This window comes from Martes martes (genome assembly GCF_963455335.1).
Source record: "Martes martes genome assembly, chromosome: 14".
Taxonomy (NCBI): domain Eukaryota; kingdom Metazoa; phylum Chordata; class Mammalia; order Carnivora; family Mustelidae; genus Martes; species Martes martes.
In genome coordinates, this window is record NC_137902.1 from 30,289,035 (window position 1) to 30,313,004 (window position 23,970).

General features: G+C 48.8%; 3 protein-coding genes across 12 annotated transcripts in view; 2 read left to right on the forward strand and 1 right to left on the reverse strand.

Annotated features, from left to right (window-relative positions):
- The window catches only part of MMS19 (MMS19 homolog, cytosolic iron-sulfur assembly component), a 33,334-nt gene extending 23,959 nt beyond the window's left edge, over positions 1–9,375 (forward strand). The window contains exons 11-31 of one of the 2 annotated variants that reach the window (XM_080823135.1): positions 298–375; positions 907–1,045; positions 1,298–1,452; positions 1,705–1,783; positions 2,044–2,169; positions 2,549–2,630; positions 2,935–3,032; positions 3,136–3,285; positions 4,189–4,344; positions 5,170–5,269; positions 5,799–5,901; positions 6,223–6,291; positions 6,509–6,635; positions 7,101–7,201; positions 7,345–7,401; positions 7,532–7,718; positions 8,037–8,119; positions 8,248–8,412; positions 8,494–8,553; positions 8,822–8,922; positions 9,002–9,375. In XM_080823135.1, coding sequence (XP_080679261.1) covers positions 298–375; positions 907–1,045; positions 1,298–1,452; positions 1,705–1,783; positions 2,044–2,169; positions 2,549–2,630; positions 2,935–3,032; positions 3,136–3,285; positions 4,189–4,344; positions 5,170–5,269; positions 5,799–5,901; positions 6,223–6,291; positions 6,509–6,635; positions 7,101–7,201; positions 7,345–7,401; positions 7,532–7,718; positions 8,037–8,119; positions 8,248–8,412; positions 8,494–8,553; positions 8,822–8,922; positions 9,002–9,029 — 2,244 coding nt within the window. In that variant the 3' untranslated portion in view covers positions 9,030–9,375. Of the gene's footprint in view, positions 1–297; positions 376–906; positions 1,046–1,297; positions 1,453–1,704; positions 1,784–2,043; positions 2,170–2,548; positions 2,631–2,931; positions 3,033–3,135; positions 3,286–4,188; positions 4,345–5,169; positions 5,270–5,798; positions 5,902–6,222; positions 6,292–6,508; positions 6,636–7,100; positions 7,202–7,344; positions 7,402–7,531; positions 7,719–8,036; positions 8,120–8,247; positions 8,413–8,493; positions 8,554–8,821; positions 8,923–9,001 lie in introns of both variants that reach the window. The other variant, XM_080823134.1, reaches the window with a different exon arrangement.
- A 229-nt stretch (positions 9,376–9,604) lies between these two features.
- ZDHHC16 (zDHHC palmitoyltransferase 16) lies at positions 9,605–18,857 on the reverse strand. Of its 9 annotated transcripts, XM_080823267.1 has the most exons (12): positions 18,666–18,857; positions 18,393–18,454; positions 14,997–15,244; positions 14,622–14,816; positions 14,385–14,473; positions 13,973–14,001; positions 13,225–13,358; positions 13,043–13,090; positions 12,093–12,178; positions 11,308–11,431; positions 11,011–11,081; positions 9,605–10,193 (listed from the first exon to the last, which is right to left on the reverse strand). In XM_080823267.1, the coding sequence occupies exons 3-12, from the start codon at positions 15,237–15,239 to the stop codon at positions 10,079–10,081; spliced, it is 1,134 nt and encodes a 377-aa protein (XP_080679393.1). In that variant the 5' UTR covers positions 15,240–15,244; positions 18,393–18,454; positions 18,666–18,857; the 3' UTR covers positions 9,605–10,078. The 9 variants fall into 9 exon arrangements, with proteins under 9 accessions (XP_080679393.1, XP_080679392.1, XP_080679394.1 ...); XM_080823266.1 differs by lacking the exon at positions 18,393–18,454 and having other exon boundaries at positions 18,666–18,843; XM_080823268.1 differs by lacking the exons at positions 18,393–18,454; positions 18,666–18,857 and adding an exon at positions 15,339–15,512.
- Positions 18,858–19,002: 145 nt separating this feature from the next.
- Positions 19,003–23,970, forward strand: part of EXOSC1 (exosome component 1) — a gene marked incomplete at its 5' end in the record, with an annotated part of 8,128 nt that continues 3,160 nt past the window's right edge. The window contains 3 exons of the mRNA XM_080823275.1: positions 19,003–19,069; positions 19,176–19,291; positions 21,831–21,905. Of these exons, the coding sequence (XP_080679401.1) occupies positions 19,003–19,069; positions 19,176–19,291; positions 21,831–21,905 (258 nt within the window). The remainder of the gene's footprint in view (positions 19,070–19,175; positions 19,292–21,830; positions 21,906–23,970) is intronic.

Genomic DNA, 23,970 nt, shown 5'->3' on the forward strand with positions numbered 1-23,970 from the left:
AGGAAGCCAGATGTGGGGCTCAATCCCAGGACCCTGAGATCATGACCCGAGCCGAAGGCTGACACTTAACCATCTGAGCTGCCCAGGTGCCCCAGGGCTCCTTCTTTATGCTTGTTTTCCATCAGTCAGGTGATATGGGTGATGAACTCCCATTTTTCTGTGACCTGATTGGATTCTTACGAAATTCTGCTGGTTCTGCTGAGAGCCATGCTCCTTCAGGTGCCATTATGCTGAGGTAACCACATGTCCTCGAAGTCTGATGGTATAGCTAGCTGATACCTACACTTTCCTTGGCAGAATGCTTGTTGTGCTGTGTATGGACAGAAGGAACTAAAGGACTTCCTCCCTAGCCTTTGGGCTTCCATCCGAAGAGAGGTGAGTGTTAATTAGATTAATTCACTACTATTAATTCCCAGTTGTCAGGCATGAGGGGAACTAACACCCTGTCCTTTTCCCTGTTGCAAGCCAGTAAGGGGGCATACTTCTAATTGAATGACAGGGGAGAAAGTCCCTACATAGGGTCAGCTGTTTGGTGACGGCACACAGTCACTTTTGCGTAGTGCCCACTTCCTGTCCTTCCATGGTAAGGAGCATAGGTCATGGTGCCTCTGGCACCATACTTAATAATGGGGGAGGGCAGAGGAAGAGACTTAGGAAAGGGGATCCCAGCAGCCACTGCTCCAAGTTGGTATCCTGTTTCTTAAAAAATACATGTATCAATTCTAGTGGGACTAAGGACTTGGTGAAAATACACCCACTGAGAAGAAACTCACTGTAGGTGTTAATTTCCATTGCTCTGCCCTAAAGGCTTTCAAAGCCCACCTCCCAAAGGAAATAGGCAGTGGGTGGGTGGGCTCTCACCTGGTGCAGGCTCACCTCAGTAGCCATGGGATCCCTCCCTGACAGGTGTTCCAGACGGCAAGTGAGCGGGTGGAGGCCGATGGCCTGGCGGCCCTCCACTCTCTGACTGCGTGTTTGTCTCGCTCTGTGCTGAGAGCAGATGCTGAGGACCTCCTTGACTCCTTCCTTAGCAACATTCTACAGGGTAATGGGGCCATGGCAGCCAGAAAGGGGGTTGAGCACAACAAAAAGAAGTTCCTTAAGGCCAATGACTTTTTATGAGTAGCCCTCCTTGTTCAGTGACTTGGGTGCTAGAGCCCTACTTTGAATTGAAAACACTTTGAGTGGTAACTACTAGCAAACTGTTCCAGGTCTCAGTCTCCAATGTCTGTGAATTGCCGGGGAGTCAGGCAGCATTCAGCCTGCTCCCCAGGTCTATGACGTGCTGCCTCTCTAGACTGCAGGCACCATCTGTGTGAACCGGACATGAAACTGGTGTGGCCTAGTGCCAAACTATTGCAGGCAGCCGCAGGTGCATCTGCCCGGGCCTGTGACCACATCACCAGCAATGTGTTGCCTTTACTGCTGGAACAGTTCCACAAGCATGGTCAGGTAAGGAAACGGAATCTTTTGAAGCAATGATGGGACCTCTGCCAGGATCCCTTTCACAGAGAGAGAGCTAAGTGTTGAGCTTGTCCCAGATAGTGGATATTGGGTTTTGCTCTCATCAGTTGTTGCTGGTACCGTTGTTCACTCTCTTTCTGACACACTTACATAAAAGGATAATTCTCCCTGCTTCGAGAGGAGCAGGACTGAAATCCTTTAAAATATTCTTTGACCCCCACACACCTTAAAACATTACAGAGCAACCAGCGACGGACAATCCTTGAAATGATCCTGGGTTTCTTGAAGCTGCACCAGAAATGGAGCTATGAAGACAAGGGTGAGATACCTTCCAGGTGTGGTGTCTTGGGCTGAGCACTGTATTCCTGTAAAGGATGGTAGGCAAAGAATGCTAAAGACAAGTTCTGTAGAACCTGAGGTTGTAGCACAAGAGAACACTCACCAGATGAGGTTTATTTTTTCCCAGTGTACCTTCTGGAGACACCCAGTGGATTAAGTTCTTTGAATCTTGCCCCAAGTTGTCTTTGTATCACTGCTGAGTCAGGGCTCCCCTCTAACCTGGACTCTGTCTGTCCCTAGATGAAAGGCCGCTGAATGGCTTCAAGGACCAGCTGTGCTCACTGGTGTTCATGGCTCTGACAGACCCCAGCACCCAGCTTCAGCTTGTTGGGATCCGTACATTCACAGTCTTGGGTGCCCAGCCAGGTACACTTAAGAGAAAGAGAAAAGGAAGGGTATTGGTTGTTCCTTGCGATTTTCTGTCTTCAGTGAAGAGCAGCCTTAATTTCCTGGTTCTCAATGTAACTGTGGGTGATTTGAAATTTTTTTTTTTCTTTTTTAAGATTTGAGAGTGCATAAGCAGGGGGAGGGGCAGAGAGACAAGCAGATATCCTGCTGAGCGGTGAGCCCCACAACACAGGGCTCCATCCCAGGACCCTGAGATCATGACCTAAGCCAAAGCCCACAGCTAAACCGACTGAGCCATCCAGGCGCCCCGTAGTTTAGGATTTCTAATAGGACTTTGGGAAGGGTTGTGGTGGCTACAGAGGAAGAATGATGAGGTTTGTGTTTCTTTCTAACACAGACCTCCTCTCTTCCGGAGACCTGGAGCTGGCAGTGGGTCACTTGTACAGACTGAGCTTCCTGGAGGAGGACTCCCAGAGTTGGTGAGAATCAAAAGCAGCGAGATAGAGCAACTGTTCCAGGGCTCTGTGCTTCTGACCCTTGAGTGTCCCTAGGGGAGGTGGGCCCTCTATTTGACTCTGGCTACCAGCTGATTGGAGATATGTCAGACTTCTTTCTTTTGAGGCCATTAAAAAGTCCTGCCCAACTTGGTGTAGGTACTTGAGTCCTGCTCTTTAGCAAGGCAGGCTTGGGAGCCCACATCCCTGAATCTGTCTAGTGGCAGGCTGAGGCAAGAAACTACAGGCCAGGGCTCAGCTTTGGCCCATTTGCCCTGTGCCCCAGCAGGGTGGCAGCACTGGAAGCATCAGGAGCCCTGGCCGCTCTGTATCCCATAGCCTTCAGTAGCCATCTGGTGCCCAAGCTTGCGGAGGAACTGCGCAGAGGTATGTGTCTCTGACCCTCTGTGGCTCACCCCTTCCCAGCGATGTTTGGGGCCTTCATGCGTGCCATCACACATTGAAATCATGTCTCCTGGGTTGCTTTCAGGGGAGTTAGATTTGGCTAGAGGGGATGAGCCCACCAAACGCTCCCGGCATCTACGCTGTTTGCAAGCTTTGTCGGCTATATCAACACATCCCAATATTGTCAAGGAGACCCTGCCTCTGCTGCTACAGCATCTCTGCCGGATGAACAAAAGTAACGACCGGGAATAATAAGGGGCTGGGCTGAATGGGGAACCGTAGGCAGCTTTGGAGTTGATGCCTCTAAGCCAGCGGTCCCATTGGTGGCTGTATGTAAGAGTCACATGGGAACCTTTTAAAAATGTTGATGCCTGGGCCTCACTCAGTTCAACTGAGTCAGTCTCTGAGGAGGGATGGGGCTTGAACAACAGGAATTGTTGAGAGTCCGGGTGATAGCAGTGTGAAGTCAGAATTGAAAAGCACCACTCTCGGGCCATGCTACTCAAAATGTGTTCCATCAACCAGCAGCCTGGGCACCGTCTGGGAATTTGGTAGAAGTGCAGAATCTCAGGCCCTACTGATGAAAATTTGAGTAGGGTCTCCAAGTAACTCCTATGCACCACTGCTCTAGGCATAAGTGACAGCAGCTGTTGCTGCTGTGAACCTATGCAAGCCCACCATGGGCCCTCACTAATTTCCTAAGCTCCCGCCTTTGCACTGGCCAGCTTTTCGTGGCAGAGCCAGTGGGTGTTCCAGCAGCCGTTACGTAGCAGAAGGAGTATGGCTGGGGTTTGACTCCTAACTTTGCAATTACTGTGACCCTGGGAAACCACTGGTAGTTTCATTTAGCCTCCATGTCCTCCTCTGTGAAATGGGGGAAATGATATTCCTGGGGGGTTATGAAAGCTAAAGGAGAAAATGTATGCGTGCTTCTCCTGCAGAGTTGACTCCCAGTTCTGCTCCAAAATCGGAGTAGGTGAAAAAGAGCAGCCAAGAGAATACAGTTACTTGGCTCTTTATACGATGCTCTTGGACTCTTTAGTCACTCATCTTTGATTCTTCTTCCCATAGTCTGTATCTGAAACACCTGGAAGTGCTTTTAAGAAAACTTGACAGAGAATATTTTCTCATCACACAGGGACTGTGATTGCAGAAACCAGTGAAGTTATTGCCGTCTGTCAGAGCCTCCAGCAGGTGGCAGAGAAATGCCAGCGGGACCCCGAGAGCTGCTGGTATTTCCATCAGACAGCTGTACCTTGCCTGCTTGCCTTGGCTGTGCAGGCTTCCATGCCAGGTGACTTTTCTGCAGCCCAGACTTGGAGCTAGCCCGCCTCTAGACTTCAGCCTTCCACTACTGTTGAACAGCACTGTCACCCTGAGGCTATCGCTGGTATTACGTTCTGTACCAGCAGAGGCTTCTTTTGAATGCTTTGTCCCCAAAGTGAGATTTCACTTCAAGCAAAGGGTGCCAACCTGACCAGTGTTAGCAACACCAGAACGATGCATACCTTTTTTCTCTATAATTGCTATGTGATTAGTTTAGTTAAAAATTAGGCCCTGGAGTTAAGCTGACCTGGTTGGCCAGCTTCAACTCCACCACTTGTTAACTTAAGTGAAGATACTTAGCCTTTGTATGCCTCATTCCCTCGCTTATAAGGGGAAGGTAAAGAGTAGTATCTGCGTCACAGGTAGTTAATAAGGATTAAATAAAAATGTGTGGTGCCTGGCAACGTAGTACGTAGTATGTACCTATGGGGGCTCCCTGTAGGTAGCTGCTGTGATAATAAGGACCCGTGATGATACATCTGTGTGACCTTTAAGTTTGGGAAAAACTAAAATATTCCTGAAGTTAAGAAGATTGTGATAGTTAGCTTTATTCTCCACATTGCCAGCCTAAGGATAGCACAGAGTATTCAAGAACTCGTTGTGGCCCACATTAGCCACTCCGTCTTCTGGGGTTGTGCTGGTGCTCAGGGCTGCTGGGGGCCTTAGCACTACTAGAGGACAGGGTAGAGACTGCTGCCATTGTGACTAGAATTGTGATGACGACAGGGCCTAATCATCTGAACCACAGTCATGGCATGGTGATGGTGTGTGTATGTGTGTGTTGATTTTTCAGAGAAGGAACACTCAGTTCTGAGAAAAGTACTGTTGGAGGATGAGGTCTTGGCTGCCATGGTGTCTGTCATTGGCACTGCCACTACCCACTTGAGCCCTGAGTGAGTATAATCATTGATGTGGCTTGATCCTAGGCAGGAGGATAGCAGTCTTGGAGAGAAGCCGCAGTTAGCTGCCTTCGGAACTGTCCTTTTACCCAAAATCAAATGTGGAGGGAGTTGTTTTGCTGGCAAAGTAAAAAGAAGGGGCTTTTTTAGCACCATGGATTATGAGGGTCAGGGAAGCATGGGCTAATGTTTCTTAGCTACAGATGTGCATAAGAATCACCTGTGGAGCATTTTTGTTTGTTTATTTTTTAATTGATTTATTTATTTAATTTTGGGGGGGAAATATACATTGAGTTCTCTGGATTATAAGCTCCAGGAGAACGGGGATTCAATCTACCTGGTTCACTGCTAAATCACCAGGGCCTAAAATGGGAACAGTTCTTAGCACATAATGTATGCTAAATTAATACTTGTTGAATGCGTGAAAGATCGTGATCTAGCCCATTGACCCAGTGACACTCGTGTGAACTGAGGGTACTTCAGAACCCTGGCTCCTTGGTGATACATAGTCTTCTATCCCCAGCTTAGCTGCCCAGAGTGTTGCCCACATTGTGCCCCTTTTCTTGGATGGCAACATTTCCTTTCTGCCTGAAAACAGCTTTCCTTGCAGATTCCAGCCATTCCAGGTAAGGGTCTAACGGACCAGAAGGGAAAGAATCTTGGACTTCTTTTTTTTAAGATTGTATTTATTTGAGAGAGAGTATGCACAAGAGAGCATAAGCGGTGGGGGAGAAGCAGACTCTGCTGAGCAGGGAGCCCGATGTGGGGCTTGATCCCATGACCCTGGGTCATGACCTAAGCTAAAGGCAGACATTTAACCAACTAAGCCACCCAGGCGCCCCAGGACTCCTTTCCTTCCAATTTTTAGGGCTAATATGGGATGGATTTGGGGGCAGACAAGCCTAGTGCTGCAAGACAGGCTTGCTGGAGCTCTTCTTCTTTTATAGGATGGTTCCTCAGGGCAGAGGCGGCTGGTTGCACTGCTTATGGCCTTTGTGTGCTCCTTACCTCGAAACGTGAGTACATTCGGGGAGTACCCTAGTTTAACCCTGACAAGGGGAGGCAGCTCCAAAGTGACTTCTGGTCAGAAACTTGCCGTAGGCTAAGCTGATCTGTTTTCCTCACTGGAGAATTTAGTTCTCATCCATTCTGGCCCCTGCTACCACTTTCTACTGGGTATCTCTTGGAGTGCAAGTGTTCTCTTCGTGCATCACATGGTCAGGTTTTGTGTAGGTGGAAATCCCTCAGCTGAACCAACTCATGCGGGAGCTTGTGGAGCTGAGCTGCTGCCCCAGCTGCCCGTTCTCCTCCACCGCCGCTGCCAAGTGCTTTGCAGGACTCCTCAACAAGCTCCCTGCAGGTACTGAGACGAGGCTGGGGGCGGGAGCCTCCTGGAAGCAATTGCTGATGAAATCTTGTTCAGCCTTTACAAAAAGGAGCTGCTAATAATATAATAGGGACTCCCAAGGGACAGTGCTTGGGACAAGAGTCAAGACTAAAGTTGGGCAAAGCTTACGGGACATAAGAAGATAAGAGGGTTCAAGCAGAGTGCTCTGTCTAGGTCTGTCATCCTACTCCCCACAGGGAGCTATTAGAGATCATTTTTTTCTAGAAGTAGACTGCTCTTTCCGAATACTAGTACCCCTGTGTTATGAGATACCAGGCTGTCATGCTAGTGTCCTAGAGCTGAGTGGGCAAAGTCACAGCCAGATTGATACTATTCTCTTCTAAAGGCTTCTCAGGGAGCCCTGCATTTAAATGATTTATATCCTTTGTTGTTAAAGGAGAAATGTGTAGCCTCTGCATCAGTGTTCCTTATTTTTAGGGCAACAGGTGGATGAATTCCTGCAGCTAGCTGTGGACAAAGTAGAGGCTGGCCTGAGACCTGGGCCCTGTCGTAGTCAGGCCTTCACACTGCTTCTCTGGGTAAGGAGCCAGAATGGATTCTGATTAGACAGAGACAATTGTATCTGGTTAAATGAAATTTCTCCATTTGACCTTGAACCATAAGCATGCTTCTTGGGGTTCTGGGGTTCGAGTGTGGTGCTCTGTTCTCTTTCTGATTACAGGTAACAAAGGCCCTGGTACTCAGATATCACCCTCTCAGCTCCTGCCTTACAGACCGGGTAAGTCTGTTCTGAAGACAGGAGAGCCGAGGACCTAAACAGGAGCTTCCTTGTTTATCATCCTAGAAATGACAGCCATCCTCCTCTTGAGCATTTAAGATTCATTCTTCTCTGCACCTCTTTTCTGCAGCTCACGGGCCTTCTGAGTGATCCAGAACTAGGCCCAGCAGCAGCCGATGGCTTCTCTCTGCTCATGTCTGACTGCACGGATGTGCTGACACGCGCTGGCCACGCTGAGGTGCGGCTCATGTTCCGCCAGCGCTTCTTCACAGATAATGTGCCTGCTTTGGTGCAGGGCTTCCATGCTGCTTCCCAAGGTGAGAAGGGTCTAAAAGAAAGGCCCCAAATATATAGACCTTTCCTTTGCTCAGGGCACATTCTCTCAAATAATTTGGGACCTGAGTACTGCTTTACAGCTGTAGTGTTGCCTGTACCTGAAAAGCTAAATTTCCAAATGCTTGTTCCACTTTTTTCCTTTAATGAGTCTCTCTGCCTTTGCTGAGCTTGAAGGTTTGGGGGGGTTTTTTCCCAACCTTTTGCTTGGCTGATGTCCCAGCTTCATCAGAGATTGAAGTTGAATTCCCAAGCTCTATGTCTGAGACCAGTTTCTCCCTAAGCTTTTCCATTTTTTACAGATGTGAAGCCAAATTACCTGAAGGGCCTGTCTCATGTACTTAATAGGCTGCCTAAGCCTGTGCTCTTGCCAGAGTTGCCCACGGTAAGCCCTGCAGTCAGAGCCTCAGACGGGGGTACTAAGGCAGTGTCCCCAGCCGGGGCATGATGAGGTGGAGGAGAAGCGGGCTTATCACATACATGATCATGTCTACCTTCTCTGTGGCCCTTTAGCTGCTTTCCTTGCTGCTGGAGGCCCTGTCCTGCTCTGACTGTGTAGTACAGCTCTCCACCCTCAGCTGCCTTCAGCCTCTTCTGTTGGAAGCACCCCAGGTCATGAGTCTTCATGTGGACACCCTCGTCACCAAGTTTCTGAACCTCAGCTCTAGCCCTTCCATGGTGCGTTAAGCCCCCACAACTCTTTAGCATCTATGTGTCTCCTTCATGGGTCTCCTCTCACCCCCTGGGATTGTGTTCCAGGCGGTCCGGATTGCTGCACTGCGGTGTATGCACGCTCTTACTCGTCTGCCCACCCCTGTGGTAAGTACCTCTTTGGCCTGGACCCTTCTTAGAAGAGCCAGAGAAGTACCTTTTTGCCTTAACAAGCAGGACTGGCCACCCTGCTGTGTGACTGCTGTGTGAGGTATGCACAGGCAAGCATTTACCTGACTGCCCTGTAATGGAATGGCCATCCTGCCACAGAGCATCCTCTGGAATCGCTAAAGAGGAAAACATTAGTTGTAGAGTCAGAGAAGCAGCCCTTTCAGTTGCTTTGGTTGAGCAAAGCTGTGACTCTCTAACTCCACAGCTGCTGCCATACAAACCACAGGTGATCCGAGCTTTAGCAAAGCCCCTGGATGACAAGAAGAGACTGGTGCGCAAGGAGGCAGTATCAGCCAGGGGAGAATGGTGAGTTTCTAGGTCATGGGCAAGATGGAATTGAAATGAGCCTCATTGCTGACACTGCCAACATTCTTTTTGCCTACAGGTTTCTGCTGGGGAGCCCTGGCAGCTGAGCCTTCAGTCCCCGCCTAGGCTGTTCCGACAGACAATCTAACCTGGAATTACTAACTATCAAGCCATCTTGCCCAAGGCAGGGAGACCACTGGCTTCTGATTGCCTCTCCGTGGGCCACTACTGCTGGCTGTTTAACATAGGAATCCTGACTTCTAAGGCTCTGTGAAGTAACTGAGTGTGAGACCACTTGTGTTTGAAGAAAATCTTGGTCTTAGGGCTCTTCCATTTACTTGTCAGAAGAAGGAAGATATGCTGCTGTAGGGTGAATGCAGATGAATGTGGCTTTGAGGACCAGGATGGTGGATGTGTGTGTACCTACTGGAGAATAAAGCTTTCTTTTGGTAATGGGGCTGTCAGGTATTTTCGCCCTCCCCACGTATGTCTCTGTGGCACCTAACTAGAGCAGCACTGCGTAAGCTGGAGGAACACTAACAACAGGGACTCGCCAGGAATTCTTGGGGGCATCCACCCCTCCAAGTAGAGCACAGGAAGCATGACCAAAACACATACTCACCAGGCCCTGACTCTGACTTCTCCCTTCCTCACCCTCTAGTAAAAGCAAAGGGAAGCTACGTATCTTTAAAAATCAAACACCTTTATTTTTCACCTTCAGCAGCATGTGAGAAGTGGCAGTGACCTCAGCAGTAGGCATGGTGTCTTGCCCTGTTGAGAAGCCAGAATCTCCGCTCTACTGTTCAGGTGTTTCCTCAGACAGCAAGTGGAAGAGGAGATGGCCAACCCCAGTGCTGGAACCTGGAGGAGGTTGGGGTCAGCACCTGGCAAGGTTGCTAGCTGCCTAATCTCCAGTCTGGGGCTGGAACTTCAGTTTGCCTGAGCTGAGTAAAGGAACATCAGTCCTAGGATTTTTCCACATCGTGCCTTGATTCCGCAGTAGCCAGGAGATTGGTCCTTGAGTTGTCCCTGTGCGGTACTCTAAGGCAGGCCCACTGACTTTTTTGCCCAAGAATCCCAAAAAGTTATCCTTGGAGGCCCTTGAGACAACGTAGGAAGCAGGGTGGTGCTCAAGCTGTGGCTGACACAATCCAGCTCACACTGCCATCACAGAGGCCGAGTGAGCAGTAACCCAGGGAGGGGGGTCCCAGCTCATTCCATTCCCATGGGGCAGATGACTGGAAGGTAACAGCACCCGAGTAAGCCAGTGCCTGTAAGAGAAGACAGAATGTCTGAGTTCCAAGAGTTCCTGGTCTTCCTTCCTGATTCTCAGTCCTCAGCAAGGATTCAAGGTATCCTCAAGCTACGTTGGCATTAATCTCAAAGGTAACAAAAGTTCTAATTTGTCCCATGTGCCCTCTGGTGTCTTGAGGGCCTTTAGAGGTTTCAAGCAAAACTTCTAGGGGGCCACTCCAAGCAGTGACAGGCAGGACTGCAATGAGGACAGGAAAGGGAAGAGGGCAGGTACTTCTGGTCTCCTGGTTACTACTGTCTTTAGAGTTGCAATTTGAAAAGTGGTTTACCCTTGTCTCTTGGGCTCAGGGAGGGAACTTCATTTTTCTGTCCTAGGACCTGTGTTACAAATAGATGACTACAGTCTCACATGTTGCTGGCCTGAACCCCAGACACTGGCATACAAACGGGAGGAGGTTGGTGGTCACTGTGTCCTAGGGACCTAGAGGTCCCTTCTTGACAGCAGCTCTCTCAGGGCTCTGCTGTGGTCATCTGTAAGCCACATATGCATGTATACCACACAGTTTGGGCCTTAAGCCCCTTTGGCTCAACTGAACAGTGATCTCTACTCCGAGTCTAGATGTGCAGTGGTCTAGTATGGGAGCCACTAGCCACATGTGCCTATTTAAATTAGTGACGATTAAAAATATAACTTGTGGGTGCATTAGCCACATTTGAAGTATTCAGCAACCATATGTGGCTAGTGGCTAATATCTTACACAACATAGGTACAGAAAACTTTTCTTATCACAGTGAGTTCTATTGGATGGCACTGGACTAGATGTTATACTTTACCTTCCTGTATCCACACCCAGGAAGACCTTCCAGTTGTCCAGGCAGCCATAGTTGTAATGATTCCTAAAAACCTAGAGCCAAGAAAAACACGTTTAAAAAAAAAAACAAAACAGGTTTTTACAAACCCTTTTTACTTAATTCCCTCCTAATTTTAAAGCCTAAATTGGCTAGGCTAAGGCTCAGCTAGGCAAGTTCTGACCTTTTATGAGGTCTGCCCTTACTGGCCTTGGCCATGGCTTCTGTTTCCAGGACAGCAGGTTCAGTTACCCTCCACCCCAAGCCCTCAGCCCTACTCACTCTGCCCTTGGCCTGCAGCCGACGTCTCTCCTTCTTGTTGATGTGCCTTTCGATACTAGTCTCACCTCGACTGATGAGAACGGCATGCCATATAGTTAGGGCACCCAAGGCAAGTGCTACGGAACTAAGAAAAGAGGGGCCAAGATTGGTGGGCAGCTTAGGGGAGGGGGAGGCCACAAGTAGGTCTGAATCTGAAACTGAGCTGAGCAATGATCCCCTGGAAACCTCTCTAAGTCTTATCTCCCAGCCTATGTCGTAGGTCAGTTGTTGCTTCACTATGTCTATTAAAAACATCAATGAAGAATCATCAACATGGGCAAAGAATAAATTATGTGGGAAGAAGGATGGGGAAACAAGTCTGTGTTGCTAATAAAAATGGTCCATATTTCCTAAAATACCCATGCTTAGGAAACAGCAGCAGGTAGTGAAAGCACTAGGTTTAGAACAGGCAGCACACATTTCTGATCCCAGCTCTCCCATTCCCAGCTGTGATCACACAGCAACTCACTTCACCCTCTCATCTTCAGTTCTCCTTATCTGGAAATTGCACTGTCCTACCCTGAGGTAAGAGCTTAACTTACCTTGGCACATAACACTCAGTGCTAGCATCCTTAGTATTCCCTGCCCCAAAACACTGAAGAAAATGAAGCACTGACTCTTTGTCAAGCTAAGTCACACTAAGAACAGCAACAGATGACAGGTGGGTCCCTGCCCACACATGGGCACTGGAATGGTTTTCCTCTAGCTGCCCCCCACTTAAACTGTCAAAAATGAGCGTTTGATACCTGCACAGGAACCAGAGGTAGACAAGACTCTTGTGAGTCACCCTTTCTCGGAAGGAGAAGGTGGGTGGTGGGGTCTGGTGATACGTCTAGAAAAAGAAGAGCAGGGTGGTTCATTTGTTCTGTTGGTCTCTACCACAGCCCCCAGCACCTGCAGGCAGGGAAGTGACCAAAGCCCAGGGTGAGAAAGTAGGGAGTCAAGCCACAGAGAACTCAGGGCAGCAGCCAGATGGGTGGGCCAAGCCCAGCGGCGGCGGCATCATGTGGACACATACTGGGCAGAGCAGGTCTGGACAGGATGGCAAAGCACAGGAGGAGCCGACCCTGAGCCTTCAGATTTGACAACACAAATGGGGCTCCAGGGGAAGCCACTCCACTTCCCAGCGAGAACGCCCTCACTATGTAGCTGCAATCCTCAAGAGAGGCGGCCAGGCCCACACCCAGAATACAAGCACAAGCAGGGAGAACGGAGCTCTGCTGAGGCCTGAAAGGGCAGCAGAGGTAAGTGGTACAGTCATGACCCAAGACCTCTCAGAATTAGGGGTCCTAAAAGGCCCGGGAGAAGGGATGATCCTGACAACGGATGCAGAAAGACCAGGAACAAAGGGTGATCAGACTGGCCCAGCCTGATCTCTGTCCCCTGGAACCCCATTACACAGACTAACACAGACTCCTTGCTGCTCAGGCCATCACCAAGGCAGAGTCCTCGCTCGGCCCAAAGAAGGTGATAATGGGATAGAGAGCCCAAAACTGTCACAAACCAGGGATTTTAGTTTACCCCAGGCCACAGAGCCTGCCCATGGCAGACAGCCTCCCAGAATACCCCTGATCCAGTCTTGAGAGACCCCTCAGCCAGCCTCTACAACTCTACTAGCAGGTGGGCCCCCGCTGCCTCAGCAACTCTATACCCCCTGGCCTGAGCAGCAGGAGGCAGTGGGGTGGGGACAGCCCACCTGGTTGGCAACCGCCTGTAGTTTGTTCTTGTCGAGCTGTTTCATTTTCTAAGGGGATGGAAAACAGTGCTGGTTATACTCTTAGGCCTCTAGGATGGGGGTGCTACCAGCCCCACTCCTTAGGGACAAATTCCATGCCCCGAAATTCTACTGAGCTATCCTGCTCCTAACCATGGGCTCACCTCGATGGCAGCATAAGCTTCCCGGAAAAGGTCCCAACTTCCGTAGCTGCAGTAGACACAGCCCAGAGTCATGAAAAAGCAGAAAGAGAAGAAGTACCGATGGTTATAGTGGCCCACACAGTTGTTTAGCCAGGCTGGTGGGGGAAGGATTAAGGATAAGACCAAATGCAGCTTCTGGTCTCTCTGGTTCATCCCTGCTTCATAATGGCATCATCCAAACACAGGGCTTCCAGTCACCAAGAACTATATCCCAAAGGCAGGAAAACATGGGACTGTTCTCAGAGGTTAAAATTTTTCAGAGCCTTCACCAGTCCCACTGGGAAGTTGTGAAAACTGAAATCCTTCAGCAAAATGAATCTGCCAATATTTCAACCCAGCTTAGGTTAACCAGTCACCTCTAAGGGACAGTACAAAGGGACCAGTGGTTCCATGTGGCACACCCAGTGGACACCATGAAGCTCAAACAACTCTTAACATCCCACAAATGTTAGCATGACAGTCTACAAAAGAAAACTATTAGAATAGATCCCCTGCTCCACGAAGATCTGTCCCAGAGCTTGTAAGCCTCCTGCTTCTCCCCCGCCAGCCCTGGCCCCAGAGCTGGCCAGTCCCCACCATTCCTCTTCTACTAACTTTCATGAGCCCAGTGTTCTTGGAGGGATGATGCCTTGGTTGTGGCCCTTAACCCAGTGCAGGGCTCTGGAGCTAAAGAAACAGGCCTCAGGCAGAAGAGATCATAAAAGGATACGGCAGTGGTGATCCATCTTCAGCACACACCTGTGAGGGAGGGACACAGGCTCTGTTACGGTGGCCAAGGTTCTTGAGAGGTCAGTGCCCATCCTTTCCTACAAGGCCCAGCATCCTGCTGAGGTGGAAAGGGCACAGACTGAAGAGAGCCAGGCCTTGCTTCCAAACCCTGCTTCATTGGCTACATGATCTTGGACAAGGTTAACTCCTCTCTGAAGCTCAGTGTCCGCAGTGGTGACAATGCCTAACCCAGGACCATCCTGAGGACCAGGTGTCACGACGTAAGGGCACACTGCCTGGTATATGACGGGCGCTTCGTAAACGTCTTCTCAAACTTTAGGTCTAAATTTTGCCCTAGGGTTTCAGCAGAAGGGCCACAGCCGGGGTTCACAGCAAGCAAAGCCAAGACCCACCTATTGCAGATGCTGCAGTGGTGTGTTCGGGCTGGCTTGGGGTAAATGCACTTCTTACAGATGGAGACTGTTGCGATGTCATTCCTGCCCTGTGCAGAGGGAGAAAAGCATCATGACAACTGCGGCAGCACAGTTCTGGACCTCAGAAGGTACCAAGGCACTCTCCCTCCCCACTCTTGGGGCTGGCTCCCACAGCCTGCAGCTCTATCCCTCCCACACGGCCCTGTGGGGACCGACCTGCGGTGGGTATCCAGGTGGAGTGGTGATGGCCTGGTAGTAATGGAAGACGATAAGGATCAGATTCCAGTGGCTGTAGAAGAAGTGCCAGCAGAGCCTCGGCACTGAGTACGTTCGGAGGATGAGAGGCAGGACGCACAGGTAGGCAATGGCCACGATGGAGCTGGTCAGCACAATCACCAACACCACGAACACCTGCCCACACCAGTGAGGTTGGGGAGACACAGTCAGAGTTTGCCAACACCAAGGGCAGACTCGGGAATTTCCCTGGGGTAGGGGGTTGGTGTGGGTCCCAAACCCAATGTGGGTCCACCAGACACATGTCCTTCTACTACCCCAAAACAGCCCTTTTCCTGCTCCCTGGGCATCACTCACCACCCCACACCAGCGGATCACGTTGTCCACCAGCCAGTAGATAGGCTCAAAGGCAGCATCGACAGCGGTGTCACTGCCCCCAAAGGAGTTGTAGAGCAGGGAGCGCAGGCAGACCTTGCCATAGCGCCAGCGCTGTACCAGGCCCCGGAGCAGAGGTGGGCAGCGGCGCCTGTAGCCCAGGAGCAGAAGCAGGCGCAGGCAGAGGCGGGCGGGCCCCAGCAGCAGGCTCCGCTGGCCCCGCATGGCTCCTAGGAGAGCACACCATTGTGAGGAGCTGGTTAGGTCCTGCCCCTCCCTATCCTGCCAGGGAGGAGGGGGCGAAGACCTCAGGATGAGGCCCACCTGTGCCAGTCACCAGCGGTGGCAAGTAGGAAGGTCACTTCACTTCTCTGCAGAATAGGTGGCTCCAGTGTCCCAACCAGATTACAAGGGGTAGGGTCTGGAGGTTCTGAACCTGCAGAAATCCTACTTCTATTACACCACATGGGTGCAGAGCAAATCCAAGATGAGGCACACCTAGAGTAAAGAGCCACAGTAAAGGGCTCCAGGAGAGGCAGGCAGCTCCAAGCCAGGGCAGGGTCTTTGGAGTTGTCTGTAGACAGAGCACTGGGTGGAGCACAGCGGACAAGCACCACACCTCTGTGGGCAGGGCCATCACAGGGGAAGATTCCTGGGGTCTCCTGCCTGCACTAGCCCACCCACCCACCTCCAAACAATTGTTCTTCACCAAGGAATGGCCAGTGGGGGAGTAAGCGTGTGGCATGTGGGTCTTACATCTAGATCTGCCCTGGTGCTGAATCTCTGCAGAAGATACTCATCTTTCCCCCTTCCTCTGGGCTAATGTTACAAGCCACCAGACCCAGCCTGGTAGCCTGAGAGTCCCTGTCTCCTGTCAGGACAGGGACTCAGCTACCCTACATGACATCAGATGCTTTGTCTCCAATTCCAGTCCCAGCCCCACCCCAAGGATACAAAAGGCAAGACAACTTCAGGTGTTCACAGCAGACCACCACCACAGGCAGGAGACCGTGGCAGTGGGAGGGGGGCCTTCATGCTGTGGCTCATGAAGACCACAGAGCCTGTCCTCTGTGATGAGTCTCCCCTGGCCAGTTCTAGCTGGACACTCATGAGTCTTCTCTGCAGCTGCTGCCCTTGCCCCCAAGCTTCCCAACCAGCCTTCCCACCTCCTCAAGTACCTTCATTCCTCTATGTGAGTTCTACCTCACTCAATAGCCATGGGAGGTCAGCTGCCCAGGCAACGTCCAGAACAGAAGTCATGGGCTCCTTCAATGCTAGTCTCATCAATTCCGCAGATCAAAGCCCTTACCAGAAAAGAAATTATCTGATTTTCCCCTAGGGCTACTATGTCCTCATAGTACTCCACTGACTTATTTAACAGGCAGCTCAAACCCCAACAGAAACTGGAGGAGGCTGCTCCACTGTAGTGACGGTTTCAGTTCAGTAACTGGAGCAAGGTACTCTCCTTGCACACTGGCTTATCACTAGACGCCTTTCAAAACAAAACCAAAAACATTTCATTCCCTTCTTCCACAAGCCCTATAATGACTTAAGGCAAAAAAGAATCCGGCAGACAAGGCCAGCCAAAGAGGAGACAATTCAGTAAGGATCTACTCTGCATCAGGATAAAGAAACTGGCCATTCCCATCACTCTTAGGAGCTAAGAGACTTAAGAAGTAGTGTAGAAATGAGAGAAAGGAAAAAGTCAGCCTTCCTCCTTCCTCTTGAGTTGGAGTCCTATTGCTTGGAACCATGATTTGGCTTGAAGTATGAATTTTCAAAATAGTAAATGGCCATAGTTAAGTGTAAGAGACAAACATTTTACCCCACAACAAATCCAAGTGACTCAGATTGTCCACGTCACTGTTCATTCCCTTACTGTGGCTATTTACTAAAATACTCTTTATAGCAACAGCTTGCAAATAAGACGCATTCCTCGCCTGTTAATAAACAGGAGTTATATGCCATCTCTTCAGTCTACAAAAAACCCAGAAACATTCTTTTTCAGATTCTCCACCTTTCAGACTGTCCTCAACCACCTCTGGTATTCCTGAGCTCTACAGGAAATGCCTGCCTCCAGGACTAGACTTACTCTCATCTACCCCATTAACTTGACTAGGGTTCCATTCTGCACTTAAGTAGTTCTGTGACCTTGGGCAAATCACCCAATCTCCTTGCGTTCTCATTCAGTGACAGGGTAGGGTTACATGCTAAGTTCTCTTCCAGCTCTAACGCTCTATCGTTCTATATATACACTTGGTTAAGGTATAAATGAAATGTTTACAAAATGCTTAACATGATACCTGGCTCATAGAAGGGCTCAATTAATGCTTGTTAAAGAACAGAAGCCACAGAAGTGGTGAGGCTGGTCCGACGTCTATCTGTGCTACAAAGAATAGCTAGTGCACTCCTGCCAATGTGGTAATACTAAAAAAAAGTGTCTGATGCTATCATTCTTTACGGTCAGTGAAGAGAAAAGGAAACCATGGTTAGAATCATAGTACTTAAGAGCAAGAAAGGATTTTGGAAAACATGTCCAACCAGAAATCAACCCAAACATGTAAACTGAAAGCTTGCAGATGCAGAGCCACACATCAGATTTGAGCAACTCATTTTAGCTACTGGGGTTTAGGGGGTATAGGGATAGCAGGGAAGAGATACTGTGCTCCATGGGACTACACTTAAACATACGGAGTTCCTTAATTCTCAGGAAATTGAGGTAAAACAGAATTGGAAAAAACTGTGTGTGTGTATGTTGTGATGGGGTGCGGAGAATGAGAGTGAACACAGGAGGAAACAGCAAAGCTGAGCTTCACTATCACCCCAAGCACAAGCCTTTAGCACTCTGATCCTTCAGTAGCAACCACGGGCCATAGTGACGTCTGCCACCAGATTAGAGGGGATTGAAGTCAGCCACAGCTCTCCCCTCTTTCCAAGGCTCTAAGTCACCATCTGTTTTCCAAGGGGAAACTGGATTGGTGGGGGCTGGAGGGTTTGCACGGGGAGGGACATATTCCAAAGCCACCAGAAGGCAAGGGAAACTGAGATGAAAGTTGTAGCATATCTCATCTGGACAAAGATGCTGCTCTCAGGACGTTTGCTGTGTTAAGCAGTAGTTGTCAGTCATCAGTAAGAGCAGCATTCTGCTCATGTGCAGACTTCCCTTCCGGACTAACATGCTTGAAAGAGAAAAAGTTAAGCATGGGCCCACACGACCTGAAATCCGCTTGAGAGGATACGACTGCAAGATCTGAGGTTGCAGTCACAAAAACCCGGAAAAGGTTTTACTTCTGAATGGGGTGGCGTGGTCACAGTGCGATGGACTGCAAGTGGGGGGAAAAAAAAACCAAAAAACTTGGGTTCCGGTTTGGGCTCTACCTTGAACTATCTTTGAGCCACCAGGCAAGTCAAATCCTGTCTCTGGATCTGAGTTTCCAAATCTGTAAAATGGGCAGCTTGAGTTGGCTGACCTTCCAGCTCCGCGCGTTACAGCTTCCCAAGGGTGCACTCCGCCAGGCTTGTGCTGGGCAAGGCCGTGCAGGGCGGAGCAAGGAGAGAACAGAACCCGGGCTCAGGAAAAGGCCCCGAACAGGGCCCGACCCTAGAAAAAAGGGCAGCACTGGGGAGCAAAGGCCGCGGCTCCGCTCTTACCTGCCGCCTGCCGACTCCCCAGTCAGCCAAATGGAACCCCCGCAGCCTCCGCCGCCGTTCACTGCCACCCCCTCCAGCTCTGCAACCCGGCCGGGCCCGGCTCAGTCCAACCAACCATCGCCCGCCACCCGCAGCACCAGCCCGCAGCCTCGGACCCGCCGCCAGCCCATCCTGGACCACAGGCGCACGCGCAAGCGTTCCGGAGCCCCACCCCCAGACTGGTCCTGGGGCAACCTGGGAAATAAAGTTTCCCGGAGGAGAGGCTCCCGACGATCACATGATAAATCACACCAATTGGCGCGTTTCTTACTCTAGCACCGCTCCTGAATTTTGGCCAATGAGAAGTCGATGTCGTTTCCCTCCTCTGGCCGTCATGGCGCCACCCGTGAGGTACTGCATTCCCGGTAAGTGTGAGGGGCCCATAGCGAATTCTGGATGGGATAGAGCAGGAAGTCTGGATGACCGGCACCTCATGGGGGCCCGTGACTGATGCAGCGTTTTTTTTTTCAGGCGAACGTCTGTGTAACTTGGAGGAGGGCAGCCCGGGCAGCGGCACTTACACCCGACACGGCTACATCTTTTCGTCGCTTGCTGGCTGCCTGACGAAGAACAGCGAGAACGGCGCGGTAAAGGGGCAGCTTCCCATTTCCCCCTTCTCTTCTTTCTTTTAAGCAGCTTTTGGTTTCGCGATTGTTAGGCAGGGGCACTACGGACGCGTCTTTCGTGCCTCAGCAGTAGAACAGCTGGTCTCCAATGCTGGGCACTTTAGCCACCACAGACCGGATGTGTTGCTCCCGCTTGATTACTTTGCTGACACTCGGGGAAGGAAGTTAGGGAATGAGCAGAGGCAGACTCAGCCCTGCAGTGAGCTGCATCTTGTCCGAACGTCTCCTGTCTCCGGTTTCATCTTGCTCCGCTATTCCCACCTCACTCTGCAGTCTTGTCACACAGGCTTCTTTCACTGTCGCTGGTAGGGTAAGCTCTCTCCTGCCACAAAGCCTTTGTACATAGACAATTTGTTTGGAACACGGTCATCTCCTTAGCGTGCTTAATTCTTGTCTTTCAGATAGCTTCTCTAGTATCGCTTTATCTGAGAAGCCATGCTAGACCCACTAGTCAAGGAAAGGAGTTTTATGAGCTTTTATTTTTTGTTTTGTTAAACTCTCACAAGGAACTACATTTCTTTCCTTCCCTGTGCTCAGCTTTGCAAATAATTAAACATTCAGTTACATGTTCCCCTTTGACTCTTCCCTTACTAAACTCTTAAGTTCCATGAAAGCAAACCTTGCCACTATACCTTTGGTGCCAAGCACAAGGGCCTGTGCTTGATAAATGTTTGTTGAGTGCCTGACACTGTTCTCTCTAGTTCCAGAGGCTGATCCAGGTTAGCCCAGGATCAGATAAACAGTCTTCGAAGGAGCAGCTTAAAGATAGGGGGTATAGTAGAAAGAGGATTCAGAATTAGAACATTTAGGTACTGGCTAACTAGGCCTTGTTTCTGCTTCATTTTAGAAACTTGATCTCTGGTTTTAGGTTTTTCCTCATGTGTAAAATGAGAGGCTTTTTATTCAGTCAATTTTGGGAATGTCTTTAACATATCTAAGTTTATTCATTTCATATATTTATTGAGCATTTTCATGTGCCAGGCACAATGCTGACCTCTAGAGATATGGTAGCGAGCCAAATACACATGGTCCCTGCTATCAAGGGACAGACATAAATTGTAAACAAGTAAATGCTCAAATTAGTGTATGGCTACAAATGTGATGACTATTTTGAAAGAATATTACAGGTTACTGTGAGAACATGTAAAAGACAAACCCACTGTGTTCAGCAGAAGTTACACTGAACCTGAATCTAAAGGATAAATAAGAATTGGGTTGGTGGGGAGAGCACAGTCCTGGCAGAAAGAACAGGTTGAACACAAATTTTTTTTTTTTAAGATTTTATTTATTTATTTGAGAGTGAGAGAGTTGAGAGAGAGCATGAGAGGGGAGAAGGTCAGAGGGAGAAGCAAACTTCCCATGGAGCAGGGAGCAGATGTGGGACTCGATCCCGGGACTCCAGGATCACGACCCGAGCCGAAGGCCGTGGCTTAACCAACTGAGCCACCCAGGCGCCCGGGTTGAACACAAATTTTGAGATGGGAAGATGTTTAATGAGTTAGTGAAACTGAAAGGCGGCCAGGGAACTGAAGCACAGTAAACAAGGGAGAGATAAATCAAAGATGAGTTTCAAAATATCTGTCTTGGGGTGCCTGAGTGGCTTGGTCAGTTGAGTAGCTGACTCTGGATTTTAGCTCCAGTCATGATCTCAGATTCCTGGGATTGAGCCCCATGTCAGGCCCCCCCAACAAGTGGAGAATCTGCTTGGGATTCTCTCCCTCTCTCTCCCACTGTCCCTCTCCCCATTTGCGCATGCACACACTCTCTAAAATAAATAAATCTTTTAGGGGCATCTGGGTGGCTCAGTGGGTTAAAGCCTCTGCCTTCTGCTCAGGTCATGATCCCAGGGTCCTGGGATCGAGTCCCGCATCGGGCTCTCTGCTTGGCGGGGAGCCTGCTTCCCCCTCCCTCTCTGCCTGCCTCTCTGCCTACTTGTGATCTCTGTCAAATAAATAAATAAAAATCTTTTAAAAACAAATAAATAAATATAAATAGATAAATAAATAAATCATTTAAAAAATGTATCTGTCTTACACCAACAGCCAATACCTTGCTCAAAGAGAAAACTATAAGTATTCCCTTAAAATAGAAGAAATCAAGTATGGCCATTATTATATAATATTTATTTGGAAATTCTAGCCGGTGCAATAAAGTGAGAAACAGAGGGAAGTAGTATAACTTTGAAGGAGTCAAGTTATCCATGATGATAGACGATGGTTATATGCCAAGAAATCCAAGAAAATCGCCAAAAACTTTCATAGAACTGATCTGAAATGATTAGATTATGTGTTCTAGTAGCATTCTTCCCTTGAAGAATGGTCCCTTGACCTTCCTATTGTCTAGAATTCCTAAGGCTGTCTTCTCTGGGCACTTATGTCTATAGTCCACCCATCTTTGTGATCTCAGCTGTAGACCAAATCATTACTACATTACTCTTAAGCCACAGATACCTTTATGCGAGGCTTAGTCAGGATCTTACATTTTATTGTTTTCTCTATAGCTTCCTGTCATTTCTGTGATGAGAGAAACAGAGTCCCAACTACTACCAGATGTGGGGGCTATTGTAACCTGTAAGGTAAGTTGGTTTTAACCTCCCTGCTTAAGACATTTGTTCAATGGCGAAATCATGATCATTGTGGAACTGCACTGTCAAATACCATAGTCACTAGCCATATTGGCCATTTAATTGAAATGAATTAAAATTAAACAAAATTAAAAGTTCATTTCATCAGTCCCACTAGCAACATTTCAAGTGCTGCCCTGTTGGCCAGCACAGAACATTTCTATCAGCACAGGGTTACTGGACTGTGCTGGCCTGGAAAGTTCTGGGATAGTGATCAAGGCAGCCTGCTTCAGCAGTCATAGTTCTTTCACTGAGCTCAGTCTCTAAGTATGCAGTTTGCGAAACGGGGGTGTCAAAGGGTAATAAGGAGGCCTATTTTTTAACATCTAGAAGCTAGATCTTATTCTGCAGGGAAACAAAAGAGCTTATATTCTAGCATTCCTTTTAAATCTTGTCTTTTAGGGTATTCCAGGGGAAGTACAAATTAAGGTTGCCGTGATCAATAAATGTAGTATATCCTTACTCCCTGCCCATCCCCACCTTCTTTTTTTTTTTTTTTTTTTTTTTAAGATTTTATTTATTTGGGGCGCCTGGGTGGCTCAGTGGGTTGAAGCCTCTGCCTTCGGCTCAGGTCGTGATCTCAGGGTCCTGGGATCGAGCCCCACATCAGGCTCTCTGCTCGGCAGGGAGCCTGCTTCCTCCTCTCTCTCTCTGCCTGCCTCTCTGCCTACTTGTGATCTCTGTCTGTCAAATAAATAAATAAATAATATCTTAAAAAAATATATTTATTTGAGAGAGAATGAGTGAGAGAGAGCATGAGAGAGGAGAAGGTCAGAGGGAGAAGCAGACTCCCCAAGGAGCTGGGAGCCCGATGCAGGACTTGATCCTGGAAGTCCAGGATCATGACCTAAGCCGAAGGCAGTCGCTTAACCAACTGAGCCACCCAGGCGCCCCATCCCCACCTTCTGCCAGGTTAAATTAACTTGTAGCTTTTAGTTGCTCTCTTTATAAATTGTTCCAGCAGAAAATCTGTGTGTTATTCTTAAAACAACTGAAGACGCAGTGATCCAAATATTATGCAGTACCTTAAATGTACACTTAAATTCTGTTCACTCTACAGGACTTTCAGCAAGATCTGCTGAAGGTCCAGATTTGCTGTAATATCCTTTGTCTATTTATGTTAGGCTTCTGTATTTTTCAAGATCTGCTCCATATTATTTCATTGGATTCCTACAGTAACTTTATTAGGTGGCCAGAGTGACTCTCATTCCACTTGACATGTATCGTTTATGCAAAGTTAAGTAGGAGTTAACTTGTCTTAAATTCTATAATTAATAGGGTTGCTTGGACTAAAATCCTGGTAATTCCTACTTTCTTGCTGCCTCCTTGAGCTCACAACTGCTACTATTCTAATGCTGATCTTTTCTCTGTTTCACAGGTCTCTAGATCAATTCACGCTTTGCCAAAGTGCACATCCTGTATGTAGGGTCACACCACTTAAGAACTCTTTTCGAGGAACTATCCGGTAAGAAGTGTTCATGTCAGGGGCGCCTGGGTGGCTCAGTGGGTTGAAGCCTCTGCCTTCAACTCAGGTCATGATCCCAGGGTCCTGGGATCGAGCCCCGAGTCGGGCTCACTGCTCAGCGGGGAGCCTGCTTCCCCCTCCACACACTTGCCTGCCTCTCTGCCTACTTGTAATAGCTGTCTCTCAAATAAATAAATAAAATCTTTAAAAAAAAAAAAAGAAGTGTTCATGTCTTTGCCTTGGCCTCCACACCTGAGGCTAGAAGAGGGGACTGGAATTTTTAGGAACAATTATAGTTCCTATACCTGCCTCTCTGGCTCCCATCTTTGTGTTCTGATTCTGTCCAGGTGGTGTCCAAAGGAAAGGTTATAATGTGTGAGCTAAGACAAAAGGAAAATAGTGACAAGATTGGGCTTTAAAGTAAAATGAAAAGAACTGAGCTAAGCTAGAGACTAGTGATGCACAATGACTCATATGAAACAAAGTAGAAGACATTTTAGGAAATACCTTCCTTTTCTTTTATTTAATATAGTTTATTTTTTTTTAAGATTT

Coding starts and splice junctions, on each gene's coding strand:
- ZDHHC16 (XM_080823267.1), bottom strand. CDS start 15,239: ATGCGGGGCCAGCGGAGCCTGCTGCTGGGGCCCGCCCGCCTCTGCCTG. Junction 14,817..14,996: donor TGATCCGCTGGTGTGGGGTG/GTGAGTGATGCC, acceptor TGGTGTGGGCAG/GTGTTCGTGGTGTTGGTGAT. Junction 11,082..11,307: donor GGCTGCAGGCCAAGGGCAGA/GTGAGTAGGGCT, acceptor TCTTGGCTCTAG/GTTTTTAGGAATCATTACAA.